This window comes from Melanerpes formicivorus, unplaced genomic scaffold, assembly GCF_026170545.1.
Source record: "Melanerpes formicivorus ecotype bairdi unplaced genomic scaffold, bMelFor1.0.p_v2 SCAF_24, whole genome shotgun sequence".
In the NCBI taxonomy this organism is placed as follows: Eukaryota; Metazoa; Chordata; class Aves; order Piciformes; family Picidae; genus Melanerpes; species Melanerpes formicivorus.
The window spans coordinates 12,847,909-12,866,314 of NW_027142376.1; the positions used below are offsets into that span (position 1 = coordinate 12,847,909).

An 18,406-nucleotide genomic window follows, 5' to 3' on the forward strand; every position below is an offset into this window, starting at 1 on the left:
ATATATGTTGTCTCTAAAAAATCCTCTAACCCTAGGGAGCTTTTCCCTGCCATCAGGCCCAGATTCCAGTGGATAAGCCAAAACGGAGTTGCCTTGCGGCCGACTGGTTTGCACCAGTTTCATCTTGGAGCTCAGAGCCGTTTGCTGCTAAGCAATGCGCTGTGCACATACGCTACACAAAACACAAAGATTGTGCAACTCCCACACGGTGCCTTTCAAACTGTGAGGAACAGCTTCTGTGATCGTTCTGGATGTGTATGCACTATTCACATCTGTTAAGTTAACCTGATTTGAGAGAGCCTGGAGAGCCTGGTTTTAAAAAGCTTCCAGGAGGCTAGCAAGGGAGCACACTTTGCTGGCCAGCTTCTTCACAGCCCATCCCGGCTCTGAGTCACTGCTCCCTCTTCTCAGCTACAAATAGATGTGCAAAATTACATTTTCTACCAGAAAAAGGTCTTGTTATCAAAATGCTCCACTTCGCCAGGGGAAAACTATGTTTAGAAGTGAAACTGACCAACCTGAAGTGCAAGGGTTTTAGCTCGAGCTCCGGAAGGAGATTTGGCATGACATAAGACAACAGGGAACGGAAAGGTAACACAAAGAAAGAAACAAAGAAACAAAATTGAAAACAAACAAACAAAACTGGAAACAGACAGTCATCGGGTCCGTAAACCACGGGCTCCCCAACCCCGGCCACAGCCCTGCCTCGGCCGCCACACGCTTGCCTCCTAGGAGCGAGGCGGGGCAGCGCCGCCTGCGGTCGGGAGGAGCAGGGGAGCCCGCCGCGGTAGGCGGGGACAGGGGCAGCCGCTGGGCGGTGGCACGCCGAGCTGTGGCACGCTGGGCCGCCCGGGCGCCCCTTCTGTCAACTTGGGCTGCCTGCGCCAGCAGCCCGCCTCCTTCTCGTCTCCCGCCCCGGTCCGCCCTGCCCTGCGGATGTGGAGCCGGCAGCCGGCGGTGAGTGGGGGTGTGGGCGGCCGTTACCCAGCGGGAAGGGGCTCTCGCTGCTTGTGCCGCAGACCGTCGCCGCGAGGAGGAGGAGTTTCCCCCCTGCCCGCCCACCTCGCCGTGCAGCCATCGCTGGGCCGCCCCCCCGTCGCCCAGGCACGCTGGTGCGGCAGCGTTCATGGGGTTGGGGAGATGCTTGCCTAGGGGCCTCTGGGCTGGCCCTGGGACCGGTTCGGCTGCGGGAGCCTGCCCGTTCTCGTCGCGGTGCTCTGCGCAACCTTCCCTCCCGCGGGATCATGCCCGCTTCGCGCTCCTCGGTGACCGTGGGCTCCAGGCGGCGGCGCAGGGGAGAGGCGGCGCTGGCCGGCGGGGGTTGCGGGGGGGAGAGTGAGTGAGTCACCGAACCTCTCCTCCCCGGTCACTCGGTTCCTGTAAAAGGAAACCCAGGCAGCTGTAGGGCTGTGGCTGGCCTCAGAGAGGTCAGGGCGAGGGGCACTGCCGTTACAGGCTGCCAGGGGCCGTCGGGCTGGTAGCAGGGCTGCGGGGCGGCCGGGCACCGTGAGGCTGCTTTGCCCTGGCATACGCTGGCCGGGACACCGCCCTGGGCGGCCACGCTTCGGCTTCCTGCGGACAGAACTGTCGGGGTTAGAAGTCCTTTTTGACTCTGTTCCCCACCCTTCTGGGTCTGTAGTAAGTTATACTGATTGTTAGAGGTGGCTAAGGCCGTAGGGTCTGTGCCAGGCATTGAACTACTTACCCCAGTAAGAAATCACAAACTAAAGTTGGAATAGTGCTTCAACCTTGTTCCGGTTTTCAGCAGTAGTAAGACGAAAAATAATGTGTCTTGGCCGCCGCACAAAGCACAACTATCCTGAATAAATTATAGGAGCCAAGTTTACAGAGTAGCGTGCTGTTGTTACAGAGTTTGTTTTCAGAAGGTAACTGTTGTGGGAAATGATGCTGTTCACAAGGTAACTCCTAGATGCTAGTTCTTTTAATTCTAAACATTCTTTAGACATAAGCAAGGTGTACAACGTGGCAAGCATTATCTCTTTAAAGAAATAAAACTGATAATGGAAAGTGATATGACAAGGTCACAACATTAATAGATGAAGGTAGAGAAACTGACATCATTTACCTGGACCTGAGCAAAGCCTTTGACACTGTCCCACACCACATCCGGGTCTCCAAGCTGGTGCAGTATGGATTTGATGGATGGATCATTCAGTGGATAAAGAACTGGCTTGATGGCCACACCCAAAGGGTGGCTGTCAATAGGTCTATGTCCAAGTGGAGGCCAGTGACAAGTAGAGTCCCTCAGGGATCAGTACTGGGACCAGTCTTGTTTAACATCTTTGTCAGTGCCATGGACAGTGGCACTGAGTGCACCCTCAGCAAATTTGCTGATGAGACCAAGCTGTGTGGTGCAGCAGACACACTGGAGGGAAAGGATTCCATCCAGAAGGACCTTGACAGACTGGAAAGGTGGTCCCATGACAACAACAAAGTTCAACAAGACCAAATGCAAGGTCCTGCATCTGTATCAGGGCAATTCCAAGCACCAATACGGGCTGGGCAGCGACTGGCTTGAGAGCAGCCCTGGAGAAAAGGACTTGGGAGTGCTGTTAGATGAGAAGCTCAACATGACCCGGCAGTGTGCACTTGCAGCCCAGAAAGCCAATCACATTCTGTGCTGCATCAAGAGAAGCATAGCCAGCAGATCAAGGAAGTTGATTCTCCCCCTCTGCTCTGCTCTGGTGAAGCCCCACCTGGAGTACTGTGTCCAGTTCTGGAGCCCCTATTACAGGAAGGATCTGGAGGTGCTGGAACATGTCCAGAGAAGGGCCACGAGGATGATCAGAGGGCTGGAGCACCTCTCCTCTGAGGACAGACTGAGGGAGATTGGGCTGTTCAGTCTGGAGAAGAGAGGGCTCCGAAGAGACCTAATTGTGGCCTTCCAGTATCTGAAGAGGGCCTCCAAGAAAGCTGGGGAGGGACCTTTTAGGATGTCAGATAGTGATCAGACTAGGGGGAATGGAAAAAAAGTAGGAATGGGCAGATTTGGATTGGATATTAGGAAGAAGTGTTTCACCATGAGGGTGGTGAGGCACTGGAACAGGTTGCCCAAGGAGGTAGTAGAAGCCCCATCCCTGGAGGTTTTTAAGGCCAGGCTGGATGCGGCTGAGAACAACCTGATGCAGTGGGGTTGGAACTAGATGATCCTTGAGGTCCCTTCCAACCCTAACAATTCTACGATTCTACGATATGCTAAGGTGCAGCAACTCATCCAAGCACTGTAGCCAGTGATAGATGATCACAGTTCCTCTGCCTTTTCCATGATTATGTTTTTCTTTGATTTATCCTGCTTGTGCACATTTGTGTCTGAGATATTTTTAAATACTTCAGTGTATTTCTTTCTTCAGGCATACATGCTTGGCTTTGGAGTTGTAAATCCAAATGCTGCAGAATTGTGTGCGTGTGAATTGGCAAATGAAAGCTAACTGAGAACTCTGTTGAATTTAGCTTGACAAATTTCCCCCCCCCCCCCCCCCCCCCCCCGCCCAATCAAAAGCATATGTTTGCAGGATTACTTTATTTTGTAGGGTAATTTGTATGAAATAGTGGAGATTGTTGTTTCTCTGTGAATCATACAACTGTCTCAAAAGCTGAACTGCATCCTTAGAGCAACTTAGAAATTAAGTAATTAAGATGCTCTCCATCGTTTTCCTCCAGTCCTGGCTCACTGGGGAGGTCCCAGGTGACTGGAAACTGGCCAGTGTGGTCCCCATCCACAAGAAGGGTCGGATGGAGGAACCTGGAAACTCCAGGCCTGGCAGCCTGACCTCAGTGCCAGGGAAAGTGATGGAGCAGATTATCCTGGCGGCAATAACTGCGCACCTGAAGGATGGCCAAGGGATCAGGCCCAGCCAGCATGGATTTAGGAGGGGCAGGTCCTGCCTCTCCAACCTGATCTCCTTCTATGATCAGGTGATCCGTCTGGTGGAGGTGGGGAGGCCTGTGGATGTGGTCTACCTGGACTTCAGCAAGGCCTTTGACACTGTCCCCCGCAGTAAACTTCTGGCTAAGCTGTCAGCTCGTGGCTTGGACCACAACACTCTGTGCTGGGTTAGGAACTGGCTGGAGGGCCAAGCCCAGAGAGTGGTGGTGAATGGTGCCACATCCAGGACACCAGTGGCGTCCCCCAGGGATCAGTGCTGGGCCCCATCCTCTGGTTTATTTGCATATAGAACTATGTTGATGCTCAACACTTTGCATCTGGACTTTGTCACAGAACACTTGGTTTATATCTTTCAAGAAGTCATTTTAATGCTTTGCGTCTACTTTGCCTATCTACATGATAGGTCTCCTGCTCACCTACCTAAGGGTGTATAAGTTTCTTTGGTATGGTTGAAGTTTCACAAGATTAACTGAGAGGGTTCTTCCTTAAACATGCAATATGTTTGCAAACTCTCAGCAGGTGAAGCTTATTTCATAGTTTCATAGTTTCATTCAGGGTTGGAAGGGACCACAAGGATCATCTAGTTCCAACCCCCCTGCCATGGGCAGGGACACCCCACACTAGATCAGGCTGGACAGAGCCTCATCCAGCCTGCTCTTAAACACCCCCAGAGACGGGGCCTCGACTACCTCCCTGGACAACACATTCCAGGGTCTCACCACTCTCATGGTGAAGAACCTCCTCCTCACATCTAGCCTGAATCTCCCCACCTCCAGCTTCATTCCATTCCCCCTAGTCCTATCACTCCCTGAGATCCTGAGAAGTCCTTCCCCAGCCTTCCTGTAGGCCCCCTTCAGATACTGGAAGGCCACAATTAGGTCACTTTGGAGCCTTCTCTTCTGCAGACTGAACGGCCCCAACTCCTTCAGTCTGTCCTCATAGGAGAGGTGCTCCAGCCCTCTGATCATCCTTGTGGCCCTTCTCTGGACACGTTCCAGCACCTCCACATCCCTCTTGTAATAGGGGCTCCAGAACTGGACACAGGATCTCTATCTGACTAAGATTCTCTTCTGTTTATGTTTTCATTTGTTGACAAATGCACTGTAGGAAGTTGTAAGCTGTTGGGTTTTGATGAGTTTATTTATTTGCTTTCTCATCACTACTGCAGTGCTGTATGTAGCAACAATCTTCCTATTTTCATGCTGCTAAAGGCTGGTAGCATCTTTCCAAGTGACAACTGGAGAGGTTACTCAAACTGCTCTTTTCAGTAGACCCACAGGAATGGGCACCTGCTGCTTTGTTAAGCACAGGCATATCTAATTCACTGCAGTTAGGTTTTGTCATTTTTAAATTGATATAGAATATATATATATATATATATATATTTAAGGTTAACTTGTGTGTTTTTGTACTTAGCAAGCCCTCAGAAGATGGCAGAAAGCTGGTCTTTTTTGGATACTTCTGAGCCTAACTTCAAGCCTCTTGTAGTAATTGAGCTTGCAAAAGGCACTAAAAAGGAAACCGTGGAATGGTTCACCAAACGAATTGTGGACAAAAAAGCAAATGGAGGTGAGTGCAGTTTGACCTTCTGTGACACTTGGAAATCAAATTGGTTATTCTGTCATAACATGAAGGCAGGCAGAAAATTAGTTTTCAGGTAATGTGTGATGTAATTATTGTTTAGCCAGTCCCACTCCATTTTTGTGTTTTTGAAGCTGTGTGTAAGAGCTTCACACTGGTGTCATGAAAATGTGATAACAGAAGCCTGTCAACCCAGTTATTAATGACAATATTGTCTGTTGAACCTTAGAATCCTTCCATTTTTGCAGTAAGTTTTCTTCCTTAGTTTGCCTTTCTTTACATTAAAGGTGCACAACTGCTGGTTAAACCATTGGCCACGGAAGATGGAGACGAAACTACTTACCTAGTTGGAGCTTCTCACTTAAGGCTGTTGCTGGGAGCTGAGACTGTGGGTTTGGTGAAGGAGTGCAATGATAACTCAATGAGGACTTTTACCTATAGCAGCAGAAAAACTTTCAAAGATTTTGCAGGTAAGCAGTTTGAGGGGTCTTTGTCATCATAAAGCTGTGGCTAAAGTTTGTAAGCAATGAGCCAGCAGTGTGCCCAGGTGGCCAAAAAGGCCAATGGCATCCTGGCCTGCATCAGAAACAGTGCAGCCAGCAGGAGCAGGAAAGTCATTCTGCCCCTCTACTCAGCACTGGCTAGGCCAAACCTTAAGTACTGTGTCCAGTTCTGGGCTCATCGATTTATGAAGGACATTGAGACACTTGAATGTGTCCAGAGAAGGGCAACAAGGCTGGGGAGAGGCCTTGAACACAAGCCCTATGAGAAGAGGCTGAGGGAGCTGGGATTGTTTAGCCTGGAGAAGAGGAGGCTCAGGGGAGACCTTATTGCTCTCTACAAATACCTGAAAGGAGGTTGTAGTCAGGTATGGGTTGGTCTCTTGTCCCAGGCAATCAGCACCAGAGCAAGAGGACACAGTCTCAAGCTGCTCCAGGGGAAGTTTAGGCTGGAAGTGAGGAGAAAGTTCTTCACAGAGAGAGTTGCTAGCCATTGGAATGTGCTGCCCAGGGAGGTGGTGGAGTCACCGTCCCTGAAGATATTCAAGAGGGGATTGGACGTGGCACTTGGTGCCATGGTTTAGTAGTCATGAGGTGTTGGGTGACAGGTTGGACTTGATGATCTTTGAGGTCTTTTCCAACTCTATTGATTCTATGATTCTATGATTACACTGCTAAATCTTTCACAATCTTTCCATTCCTTGGAATGGTAATGGTGACCAGACATAGGCAGACCAAGCCAAGAAAATAACACTCATTTTTACCTATGGAAGTTGAGATCACATAATGAAATAAAATTGTTTTCCTTTGACATGGCTTTCACTTTCACTTTTTGCTTGTGCTTTTCTGTGCTCCAAATAGTCTCTTATTTGTGTTAAAGGTATTTTGTTGAAAGAAAGACATGAGCAAGTAGGTGATAAACATGAGTGAGCCAGCTTTGAGGTTAGTTATCTTATAATTAGCTGGAGAAATGGAAACATTTTGCTCTATTATATTTATGCATCCAACAAAATTAAATAGCACTCTAAAGCCATTCAATGGAATTTGGGCATGATTAGAGAAATAATTCCTTTGCTTTTTTTTTGTTTTGGGGAAATGCTAACACAGTAATGTACTATCTGTAAAGTATTTAATCCCCTACTGTGGCAGAACTAATTTTGCTCTCTGAGTAGATGTTGGAATTCCAGCTAAATCTTGCTAATACGTTTTGTGTGCCGGTGTAGGTGATGCCTTTCACCACATCTTCAATATGAAGGTTCTTGTGCCTGTCTGAAACAATAATAAAGCTGAGGGGGTTTAATTTTGTTGTCAGTTAATTCAACACAACACTAGTGCTGTGAGCACTAAATGTTGCAGTTTTTTCTTTTGTGATCCTGCTTTCTTGAAATTAGGAGGCTGAGAAGATTTGTCAGTTGCGGAAGCGCCATTTCTGCCTCTTTCACATGTTTGCATTCTTAATGCTAATCTAACTGTCATTGCTTACAGATTTCCTACTAGCAGCTGGAACTCCCAAGTAGTGTAAATCTAAAATCTAACTGCTGAATAGAACAGAGAATAGAATATAGAATAGAGTATAGAATAGAATATAGAATAGAAGAGAATATAGAATAGAGAATAGAATATAGAATAGAATATAGAAGAGAATATAGAATAGAAGAGAATATAGAATAGAATAGAATATAGAATAGAATATGGAACGGAATGGAATGGAATGGAATGGAATGGAATGGAATGGAATGGAATAGAATAGAATAGAATAGAATAGAATAGAATAGAATAGAATAGAATAGAATAGAATAGAATAGAATAGAATAGACCAGGCTGGAAGAGAACTGAGATCATCGTGTCCAACCTATCATCCAACACCATCTAATCAACTAAGCCATGGCACCAAGCACCCCATCAAATCTCCTCCTAAACACCTCCACTGATGGTGACTCCACCACCTCCCCAGGCAGCCCATTCCAATGGGCAATCACTCTCTCTATGAAGAATTTCTTCTTACCATCCAGTCTAAACCTCCCCCGGTGCAGCTTGAGACTGTGTCCTCTTGTTCTGTCAATGGTTGCCTGGGAGAAGAGACCAACCCCCACCTGTCTACAAGCTCCCTTCAGGTAGTTACAGAGAGCAATGAGGTCTCCCCTGAGCCTCTTCTTCTCCAGGCTAAGCAACCCCAGCTCCCTCAGCCTCTCCTCATAGGGTTTGTGCTCCAAATTAGATGAGCCTAGGTGTGGTGAAAAATGTGTCATTAACCAAACAAACCCTGCAGCCTGTGTTGTCTTTCTAATATACCTTGTTCCCCAGTTTAACTGATACTATATTCCTATTCTTTGTATTAGAGATTTATTGCTGTTTCATCTTCTTGGTTTATTTAGGGTCATCCCTATATTTTCTTATCCCTAAGGGAGAGGAAAAAAAATCAATGTGTTCTTGTCTCAAGGAAATTAGACTGTTTCCTTGATGGTAAATTTATGGGGTTGAGAGTAGGTTTGTTCCTGTAACTCTTAATGTGGGGTATTTTAAAGATTTCTTACTGTTTTACCTTGTTTCTATATTTTTTACCAGAGTTTGTTGCCTCAATGGCTTATCATTAAGTTGTATGGCAAATGAAGAGCAAGATACTGTGATATTTAGTGTGAAATGCTTAATAAAAAGGAGGTTTGCCCTCATGTCTTACTTCAGGAACTGTATGTCAGAAAGGGCAAGGATACTATCCTAGCCTTCAATGATTTGTACTTCAGGGATGTCATTTTTCCTTGAGTGATATGTTCTCTTATTTCATATGGGTAGTCAAAAATGAAGTGGCCAGCAAAAGGAAATGTCTTCCCAAGGCATTTATTTAGGACACAGTCTTAAACTGCACCAGGGAAGGTTTAGGCTCGAGGTAAGGAGAAAGTTCTTCACAGAGAGAGTTGTTAGCCATTGGAATGGGCTGCCCAGGCAGGTGGTGGAGTCTGAGGTGTTCAAGAGGGGATTGGATGTGGCACTGGATGCCATGGTTTAGCAATCATGAGGTCTTGGGTGACAGGTTGGACTTGGTGATCTCTTGAGGTCTTTTCCAACCTTATTGATTCTATGATTCTTAAAGCTGATGTTGGTTGGCAGTTATTGGCACATCATTTCTTTTTTTCCACCTTTTTTTTGTGTCGTTCTGGTAATTTCTGATAGTTATTTGCTGTCAGGGTTTTCTTTCTATGCTGCAGAATTTCATGCTACCTTGTTTTTGATTTAGATGACAATCACAATTTCCTGACAATGGCAGAATGTCAGTATATCATCAAACATGAACTCGAAAATTTGAGAGCTAAAGATGAAAAAATGATCCCTGGCTATCCTCAGGCAAAGCTGTATCCAGGAAAATCTATTGGTAAGCAATATGGTTTGTTGCCTGTTACTCATTGTTTTGATGTGGGATAATGTTATGGTGAAAAAAACACCCCTTAATTTTCTTGCAATAAAGAGAAATCCTTCATACAAAAGCCTCACTATTTTTAATCAGCTTTTTTTCCCCTCACTGCTCTATGTTGATACAAGAAGAGGCAATGCATGTACAGTGCAACCAGAGAAACTTCTGAATAGATAATGAGAAAATGTTTTCCACCATCAAACCCTGGAACAGGGTTTTGGAGAGATTGTGGTGACTGTCCCAGAAGACTTTTAAATCTTCACTGAACAAGGGCCTGAGCAGCCTGATGTAACTGGGACATACTTTGAGGGGGAATCTGGACTTCCAGAGGGCCTTCCATCCTGAGTCTTTCTGTGAGGCTGAGCCTGGCCTTACAATTGGTTAATTTTCACATGAATTTATGTCATTCATTATTTTCATAGTTAGTGCCAAAAATACTTGCTTTAAAAGAATTACATAATGATATACTTGGATTCTTTGTATAAAAATACTGGAATGAATGAGTGTTCCAGAGCTAAAAACTTCACAATAGGAAGTAAGTAAGTTTTCTTTAACTTATTTGCTTTCATTTATTTTCTTTGTTTCAAGAGCTCTTCCTTTTCATGGAAGAAAGAGGCAATGAGAGCTTGTGCTATTTTTATGGTGTCTGGAACTAGTTCACTGGCAGAGATGCTGCAGTTTCTTAGGGGACTTCTTAATATATATATATATGTCCTTTTAATAACAGTATCTTTATTTGTGGGTGTTGGTCATCAAAGAGAGAGCTGCATCAGGAAGAGTGTGGCCAGCAGGAGCAGGGAGGTCATTCTGCCCCTGTACACTGCACTGGTTAGGCCACACCTTGAGTACTGTGTCCAGTTCTGGGCCCCTCAGTTTAGGAAGGAGGTTGACTTGCTGGAACGAGTCCAGAGAAGAGCAACAAAGTTGGTGAGGGGTTTGGAACACAAGCCCTATGAGGAAAGACTGAGGGAGCTGGGGTTGCTCAGCCTGGAGAAGAGGAGACTCAGGGGTGACCTTATCACTCTCTACACCTACCTGAAGGGAGGTTGTAGACAGGTGGATGATGGTCTCTTCTCCCAGGCAGCCATTACCAGAACAAGAGGACACAGTCTCAGGCTGCGCCAGGGGAGGTTCAGGTTGGATGTTAGGAAGAAGTTCTATACAGAGGGAGGGATTGCCCATTGGAATGGGCTGCCCGGGGAGGTGGTGGAGTCGCCGTCATTGGAGGTGTTCAGAAGGAGACTTGATGGGGTGCTTGGTGCCATGGGTTAGCTGTTTGGGTGGGTTGGATTGGTTGATGGGTTGGACACGATGATCTTGAAGGTCTCTTCCAACCTGGTTTGGTTTATTCTTTTCTAAATAAAGCTGTGCATACCAGTGATTCATGAGATGTAAATAAATGTAGATGTCAGATGAGTTTACATTGGTAATTTTTTATACAGCTCAGGTGTTTTTCTAGCTATGCCAAGTAGGTGCTGATGGGAAATGGTGAAAAGCTATCATATAACTTCCAGTTCCTCCCTTATGAATCAATTTGCTCTTGAACTTTATTTCTATCATTGTTGCTTCCAAAGCAGCTTAACTGTTTATTCATATGGGTATTATTACTTTCCAGGACAAAGCTATTCCACAAATTGTGGGAGGTTTGATTTGATTTGCTTGAAATGAAGATGTGTAAACTGGTAATTTAAAAAGATTTTATGGTTTTGCCATAATTAAGACAACAATTGAGTGTTTTGTTCTTGCTTTTTACTATGTCAGTTTCATTTGTTATGCCTTTCTTTGCTCAAATGCGAGAGCCAGACCCTTCCCCACGGATTCAGTTCTGACCTATAGAATGTCTAAAGGCTTTACCAGCTGCAACTGATTATAGTGAAAACCTGTAGAACAGTTAATAGAGGCACTCTTAGAAGTTACTCTTTCTCTTCCAGTGAACAGCACAGTCTTTGTAGGAATAGGTGTAACTGCTCCCTAGAATGAATAATTTCATAGTTTCATAGTTTCATTCAGGGTTGGAAGGGACCACAAGGATCATCTAGTTCCAAGCCCCCTGCCATGGGCAGGGACACCCCACACTAGATCAGGCTGGACAGAGCCTCATCCAGCCTGGGCTTAAACACCTCCAGGGACAGGGCCTCAACTACCTCCCTGGACAACCCATTCCAGGGTCTCACCACTCTCATGGTGAAGAACCTCCTCCTCACATCTAGCCTGAATCTCCCCACCTCCAGCTTCATTCCATTCCCCCTAGTCCTATCACTCCCTGAGATCCTGAGAAGTCCTTCCCCAGCCTTCCTGTAGCCCCCTTCAGATACTGGAAGGCCACAATGAGGTCACCTGGGAGCCTTCTCTTCTGCAGACTGAACAGCCCCAACTCCTTCAGTCTGTCCTCATAGGAGAGGTGCTCCAGCCCTCTGATAATCCTTGTGGCCCTTCTCTGGACACGTTCCAGCACCTCCACATCCCTCTTGTAATAGGGGCTCCAGAACTGGACACAGTACTCCAGGTGGGGTCTCACCAGGGCTGAGTAGAGGGGGAGGATCACCTCCCTCGACCTGCTGGCCACACTTCTCCTGATGCAGCCCAGGATCTGATTGGCTTTGCGGGCTGCAAGTGCACACTGAGAGCTCATGTTGAGCTTCTCCTCCACCAGCACCCCCAAGTCTCTCTCCTCAGGGCTACTTTCCAGCCAGTCCCTGCCCAGCCTGGATTTGTGCCTAGGATTGCCTCGACCCAGATGCAGGACCCTGCCCTTGCTCTTATTGAACTTCATGAGGTTGGCTTGTGCCCACCTCTCCAGCCTGTCCAGGTCCCTCTGGATGGCCTCCCTTCCCTCCAGTGTGTCTGCTGCACCACACAGCTTGGTGTCATCAGCAAACTTGCTGAGGGTGCACTCAATGCCACTGTCCATGGCACTCACAAAGATGTTGAACAAGACAGGTCCCAGGACTGATCCCTGAGGGACTCCGCTTGTCCCTGGCCTCCACTGGGACATGGAGCCATTGACAGCCACTCTTTGGGTGTGGCCATCAAGCCAGTTCCTTATCCATCTAGTGGTCCACCCATCAAACCCATGTGTCACCAGCCTGGAGACCAGGATGTGGTGCGGGACAGTGTCGAAGGCTTTGCTCAGGTCCAGGTAAATGACATCAGTTGCTCTCCCCTCATCTATTAATTTTGTCACCTGCTCATAGAAGGCCACCAGGTTGGTCAGGCAGGATTTGCCCTTGGCAAAGCCATGCTGACTGTTCCCAATCACCTCTTCACTATTCTTTTGAGCGAGTAGTGACTCCAGGAGGATCTGCTCCATGATCTTTCCAGGCACAGAGGTGAGACTGACTGGCCTGTAGTTCCCTGGTTCCTCCTTCTTACCCTTTTTGAAGATGGGGGCAATGTTTCCCCTTTTCCAGTCTGTGGGGACTTCACCAGATTGCCATGACTTTTGAAATATAATAGAGAGGGGTTTAGCAACCTCCTCTGCCAGTTCTCTCAGTACCCGTGGGTGTATCCCATTGGGTCCCATGGACTTGAACACTTTCAGGTTCTTCAGATGATCACGAACCTGATCTGCACTTACAATGGGCAGTTCTTCCTCCCTGTCACTGGCATTGTCTTCCATAACATAAGAATCAGACAATTTCTTTTCTAGGCTTTAAATGCTAGATTTATTTCAAAGGAGCTTTAGGCTTGCTAAGTACATTATATGTAACCTGTTTGCTCATATCAGTTTCACAGTTCTTTGAACAATTACAAGTACACTTTCCATTTTTTCCTTCTAGTGAGAAGATTATTGACCAGTGGTATTCTCGTTCAGATTTTCCCACTGCATGACAGAGAAGAGTTGAAAAAGCTCCGTTACACCTGGTATGGCCGAGTGAAAGTTGGCTATCAACCTTTAGGTATGTGAGCACTTACCTGACTACAAATAAAGTGCAGGGCTTCTTCTGGAGAAGTTTTTTTGTCCAGTTCATGTGAGAAATCCAAGGGTCCTATCTAACTTCTCTCCAGCATTTAGCTTCTGTAGAAGTGAAGCCCCTGTGTGGTGGGTAAGTAGAAGTCTATTGGTTCACTAAGAGTTTCATAGTTTCATAGTTTCATAGTTTCATTCAGGGTTGGAAGGGACCACAAGGATCATCTAGTTCCAACCCCCCTGCCATGGGCAGGGACACCCCACACTAGATCAGGCTGCCCAGAGCCTCATCCAGCCTGCTCTTAAACACCCCCAGGGACGGGGCCTCGACCACCTCCCTGGACAACCCATTCTAGGGTCTCACCACTCTCATGGTGAAGAACCTCCACCTCACATCCAGCCTGAATCTCCCCACCTCCAGCTTCATTCCATTCCCCCTAGTCCTATCACTACCTGAGATCCTGAGAAGTCCTTCCCCAGCCTTCCTGTAGGCCCCCTTCAGATACTGGAAGGCCACAATTAGGTCACCTGGGAGCCTTCTCTTCTGCAGACTGAACAGCCCCAACTCCTTCAGTCTGTCCTCATAGGAGAGGTGCTCCAGCCCTCTGATCATCCTTGTGGCCCTTCTCTGGACACCTTCCAGCACCTCCACATCCCTCTTGTAATAGGGGCTCCAGAACTGGACACAGTACTCCAGGTGGGGTCTCACCAGGGCCTTTTCACATCCCAAATTAAACATTGCAGTTGACTTCCTCTCTAACATTACCTTTCATCCCAGTTGCTTTATTGGCCATGGTGAACTCATGTCCTTCTTCTACCCACTGGTGATTTTACTGGTCTTGGAATCAAGAAGGTGGCTTAGGCTGTTTCCAAACTTGTTTACATGTACAGTTAAGATCTCTTCATAAAATTCTTTGATTCTAATATGGCTGCAGGATAGTCTTTCACTATAATGACTTGCATTACAATTGTTCTGGAGAGAAGTGCTGGATGTGCATTCTGTAGATAGGCCTTTGGTCATGGTTTCCAAGTTGGAGCTGGGGGGAAGTTCAAAGGCTTAGCATTTGCACTGTGACTATTTAACAGTTTTGAAATTAGACCACTGATCTTTTACCAGTTAGGCAAGTTTTTCCTCTTTCAGCATTTCCTATATAACCTCCTGAAACTGTAAAAGACTTGTGAAATTGGTGGCTCAGCCTGCAGATTCAGTGCTTTGAAGCTTCTGTGCTCAAGGTGTTGTTGCATGCCAGCATCATTTGAGTACATCTTATGTACTGAGTAAGCTTAAAATGGGAAGAAAGATTTAGGAGTTGGATGGAGAAAGGGCTGGTCAACAGTGATCTCCCCAACTCCTGGGAGTGCCCCAGGCGCTACCAGGGTGATGACAGCAAGAAAGAGCAGGTAAGAGTTAAGGACAGCACAAGGAGAATGTGAACCTGTGGGAGTGGGTCCAGAATTAGACCCCAAACATGATGCAAGGGTTGTGACAACAGGCTGAGAGAGTTGGGGTTGTTGGTCCTGGAGAAGAGATGGCTCTAGAGAGACCCTCTTGTTGCTTCTCAGTACTTAAGGGGCCTGTGTGAAAGCTGGGGACAGATTTTTAGCAGGTTCTGTTGTGACAGGACATGGGGTGGTGGTTTGAAACTAAAAGAGGGAGATTCAGACTAGGTAGAAGGAAAGAAATATTGACAGTGAGAGTGGTGAGACACTGATCCAGGCTGCCCAGAGTGGTGGTAGATGCCCCATGCCTGGAACCATTCCAGGTCAGGTTGTTTGGTACTCTGAGCACCCATATCTGATGTTGACATGGAAAGTATGAAGGTATTTGACTTCCCTACCATGTGAATATATTTAGGTCTTTGTACTTAGAGGATGGCCAAGGGATCAGGCTCAGCCAACATGGATTTAGGAAGGGCAGGTCCTGCCTGACCAACCTGATCTCCTTCTACGAGCAGGTGACCCGCCTGGTGGATGTGGGGAGGCCTGTGGATGTAGTTTACCTGGACCTCAGCAAGGCCTTTGACACCGTCCCCCATAGCAAACTCCTGGCCAAGCTGTCAGCCCATGGCTTGGACAGCAGCACTCTGAGCTGGGTTAGGAACTGGCTGGATGGCTGAGCCCAGAGAGTGGTGGTGAATGGTGTCACATCCAGCTGGCAGCCAGTCACTAGTGGAGTCCCCCAGGGATCAGTGCTGGGCCTCATCCTCTTTGACATCTTTATTGATGATCTGGATGAGGGCATTGAGTCTATCATCAGTAAATTTGCTGATGACACCAAGCTGGGGACAGGAGTTGATCTGCTGGAGGGTAGAGAGGCTCTGCAGAGTGACCTGGACAGGCTGGACAGATGGGCAGAGTCCAACGGCATGAGATTGAACACATCCAAGTGCCGGGTTCTGCACATTGGCCACAACAACCCCATGCAGTGCTACAGGCTGGGGTCAGAGTGGCTGGAGAGCAGCCAGGCAGAGAGGGACCTGGGGGTGCTGGTTGATGGTAGGCTGAACATGAGCCTGCAGTGTGCCCAGGTGGCCAGGAGGGCCAATGGCATCCTGGCCTGCATTAAGAACAGTGTGGCCAGCAGGAGCAGGGAGGTCATTCTGCCCCTGTATACTGCACTGGTTAGGCCACACCTCAAGTCCTGTGTCCAGTTCTGGGCCCCTCAGTTTAGGAAGGAGGTTGACTTGCTGGAACGAGGCCAGAGAAGGGCAACGAAGTTAGTGAGGGGCTTGGAACACAGCCCTGTGAGGAGAGGCTGAGGGAGCTGGGGCTGCTTAGCCTGGAGAAGAGGAGACTCAGGGGTGACCTTATTGCTCTCTACAACTACCTGAAGGGGGGTTGTAAACAGGCAGAGGTTGGTCTCTTCTCCCAGGCAGCCAGCACCAGAACAAGAGGACACAGTCTCAGGCTGCGCCAGGGGAAGTTCAGGCTGGAGGTCAGGAGGAAGTTTTACACAGAGAGAGTGATTGCCCATTGGAATGGACTGCCCGGGGAGGTGGTGGAGTCGCTGTCACTGGAGGTGTTCAGGAGGAGACTTGACAGGGTGCTTGGTTACATGGGTTAGTTGATTAGGTGGTGATGGGTGATAGGTTGGACATGATGATCTTGAAGGTCTCTTCCAACCTGGTCTATTCTATTCTATTCTATTCTATTCTATTCTAATTATGATTTTTTTTTCCAATAACCTTTTGAGCTCATGGAACATGGGAGAAGGAGGAACAAAAAACCATTAATATTAATTTTATTCTTTAGAAAAAAGAGTTGGACCAAGGGATTCATGTAAAGTCAAGTTTTATATTATCCTGATACCTGTTAAGTGTAGTCTTAACTGATTCATTTTTCTCTGCAGATGAGATACGCTGCTACTTCGGTGAAACCATTGCGCTTTACTTTGGCTTCTTAGAGTACTTCACCTTTGCTTTGATTCCAATGGCTGTCATTGGGATTCCTTATTATGTGTTTGCATGGGAAGATTATGACAAGTACGTGATGTTTGCCACGTTCAATCTGCTCTGGTCCACTGCGATACTGGAAGTTTGGAAGCGGATCTGCGCCATCATGACATACCATTGGGGAACACTGTTGATGAAACGGCAGTTTGAAGAGCCAAGACCAGGTTTCCATGGTGTCCTGGGTATCAATCCTGTCACTGGGAGGGAAGAGCCAGTGTACTCAAGTATTAAGAGACAGATACGGATTTATCTGGTGTCTTTACCGTTTGTGTGCCTTTGCCTCTACTTCTCACTGTATGTGATGATGATTTACTTTGACTTGGAACAGTGGGCTCTGGATTATCACGAAGAGAATGGCTCTAACTTCAGCAACTTGATGCTCTTTGTGCCCAGTATCATCTATGCTGTTGTGATTGAAATTATGAACCGTATCTATCGCTATGCAGCTGAATTCTTAACATCGTGGGGTAAGAAAGCTGTTTAATCTTCTGCCTTGAAGTTAAAATTCCAGATGATTAGAATTTGGTTTTGTTGGGGTGTGGGGTTTTAAATATTTATTTTATTTTTTTTTTAACATTTTTTTAGAATATGTTACTGTGGGTTGTTCTTTAATGGAAAGCTAAAGAAAGCGCTTACGTGTTTTTTTACTGTGGTGGCTGGTTTAGCTTTTGCTTATTTTGGATGTTCTGAGACTGCAGTTTCATGCTGGGTTGAATTTGGTCTGAATCTAGTATGCCACCAGAAAGGGTGAAATGCCTTCAGCCTCAGCCTGTCTCTTGCCTTTGGTACCAAAGTCCTCCTTCCCCTATTTCACAGTATCACAGTATAACTTAGGTTGGAAAGGACCTCGGGGATCATCAAGTCCAACCTATCAACACAGACCCCATGACTAGACCATGGCACCAAGTGCCACATCCAATCTCCCCTTGAATGCCTCCAGGGTTGATGACTCCACCACCTCCCTGGGCAACACGTTCCAATGACGAATGACTCGCTCGGTGAAGAACTTCCTCCTCACCTCGAGTCTAAACCTCCCCTGGCGCAGCTTGAGACTGTGTCCTCTTGTTCTGGTGCTATTTGGGCTGCCCGCAGAGGTGGTGGAGTCGCCATCACTGGAGGTGCTTAGGAGGAGACTTGATGGGGTGCTTAGTGCCATGGTTTAGTTGATTAGATGGTGTTGGATGATGGGTTGGACAATGGTGATCTAGAAGGTCTCCTCCAATCTGGTCTATTCTATTCTATTCTATTCTATTCTATTCTATTCTATTCTATTCTATTCTATTCTATTCTATTCTATTCTATTCCATTCCATTCCATTCCATTCCATTCCATTCCATTCCATTCCATTCCATTCCATTCCATTCCATTCCATTCCAAAACAGACAAAGTGAAAACATGAAGATGGGAGCCCAGAGGTGGATGGCAAGAGGGACCATTCTGGCAGGTTGCACATGAGTGCATCTATTGATATCTGTGCAGAGATGGGGGGCAGTGAAATAATGGAACAAAATCTAAAAACACCAACTAAATATCCTATGAGAGTGTGTATGTTACATGTGTATAACAATGACTGAGATTTCACATCCCTATCAAAATATTTCCCTTTGGGCACTCTCAGAAGAGAAGATAGGTTACAAGAGGTTGCATTTT

At 46.9% G+C, this 18,406-nt stretch overlaps 1 protein-coding gene across 2 annotated transcripts in view; it reads left to right on the top strand.

Moving 5' to 3' along the window:
• The first annotated feature begins 883 nt into the window (after positions 1-883).
• The window catches only part of ANO10 (anoctamin 10), a 109,668-nt gene continuing 92,145 nt past the window's right edge, over positions 884-18,406 (top strand). For both annotated transcript variants that reach the window (XM_068152943.1, XM_068152944.1), the window contains exons 1-6: positions 884-957; positions 5,324-5,476; positions 5,776-5,958; positions 9,221-9,355; positions 13,174-13,293; positions 16,654-17,223. In XM_068152943.1, coding sequence (XP_068009044.1) covers positions 5,338-5,476; positions 5,776-5,958; positions 9,221-9,355; positions 13,174-13,293; positions 16,654-17,223 — 1,147 coding nt within the window. In that variant the 5' untranslated portion in view covers positions 884-957; positions 5,324-5,337. The remainder of the gene's footprint in view (positions 958-5,323; positions 5,477-5,775; positions 5,959-9,220; positions 9,356-13,173; positions 13,294-16,653; positions 17,224-18,406) is intronic.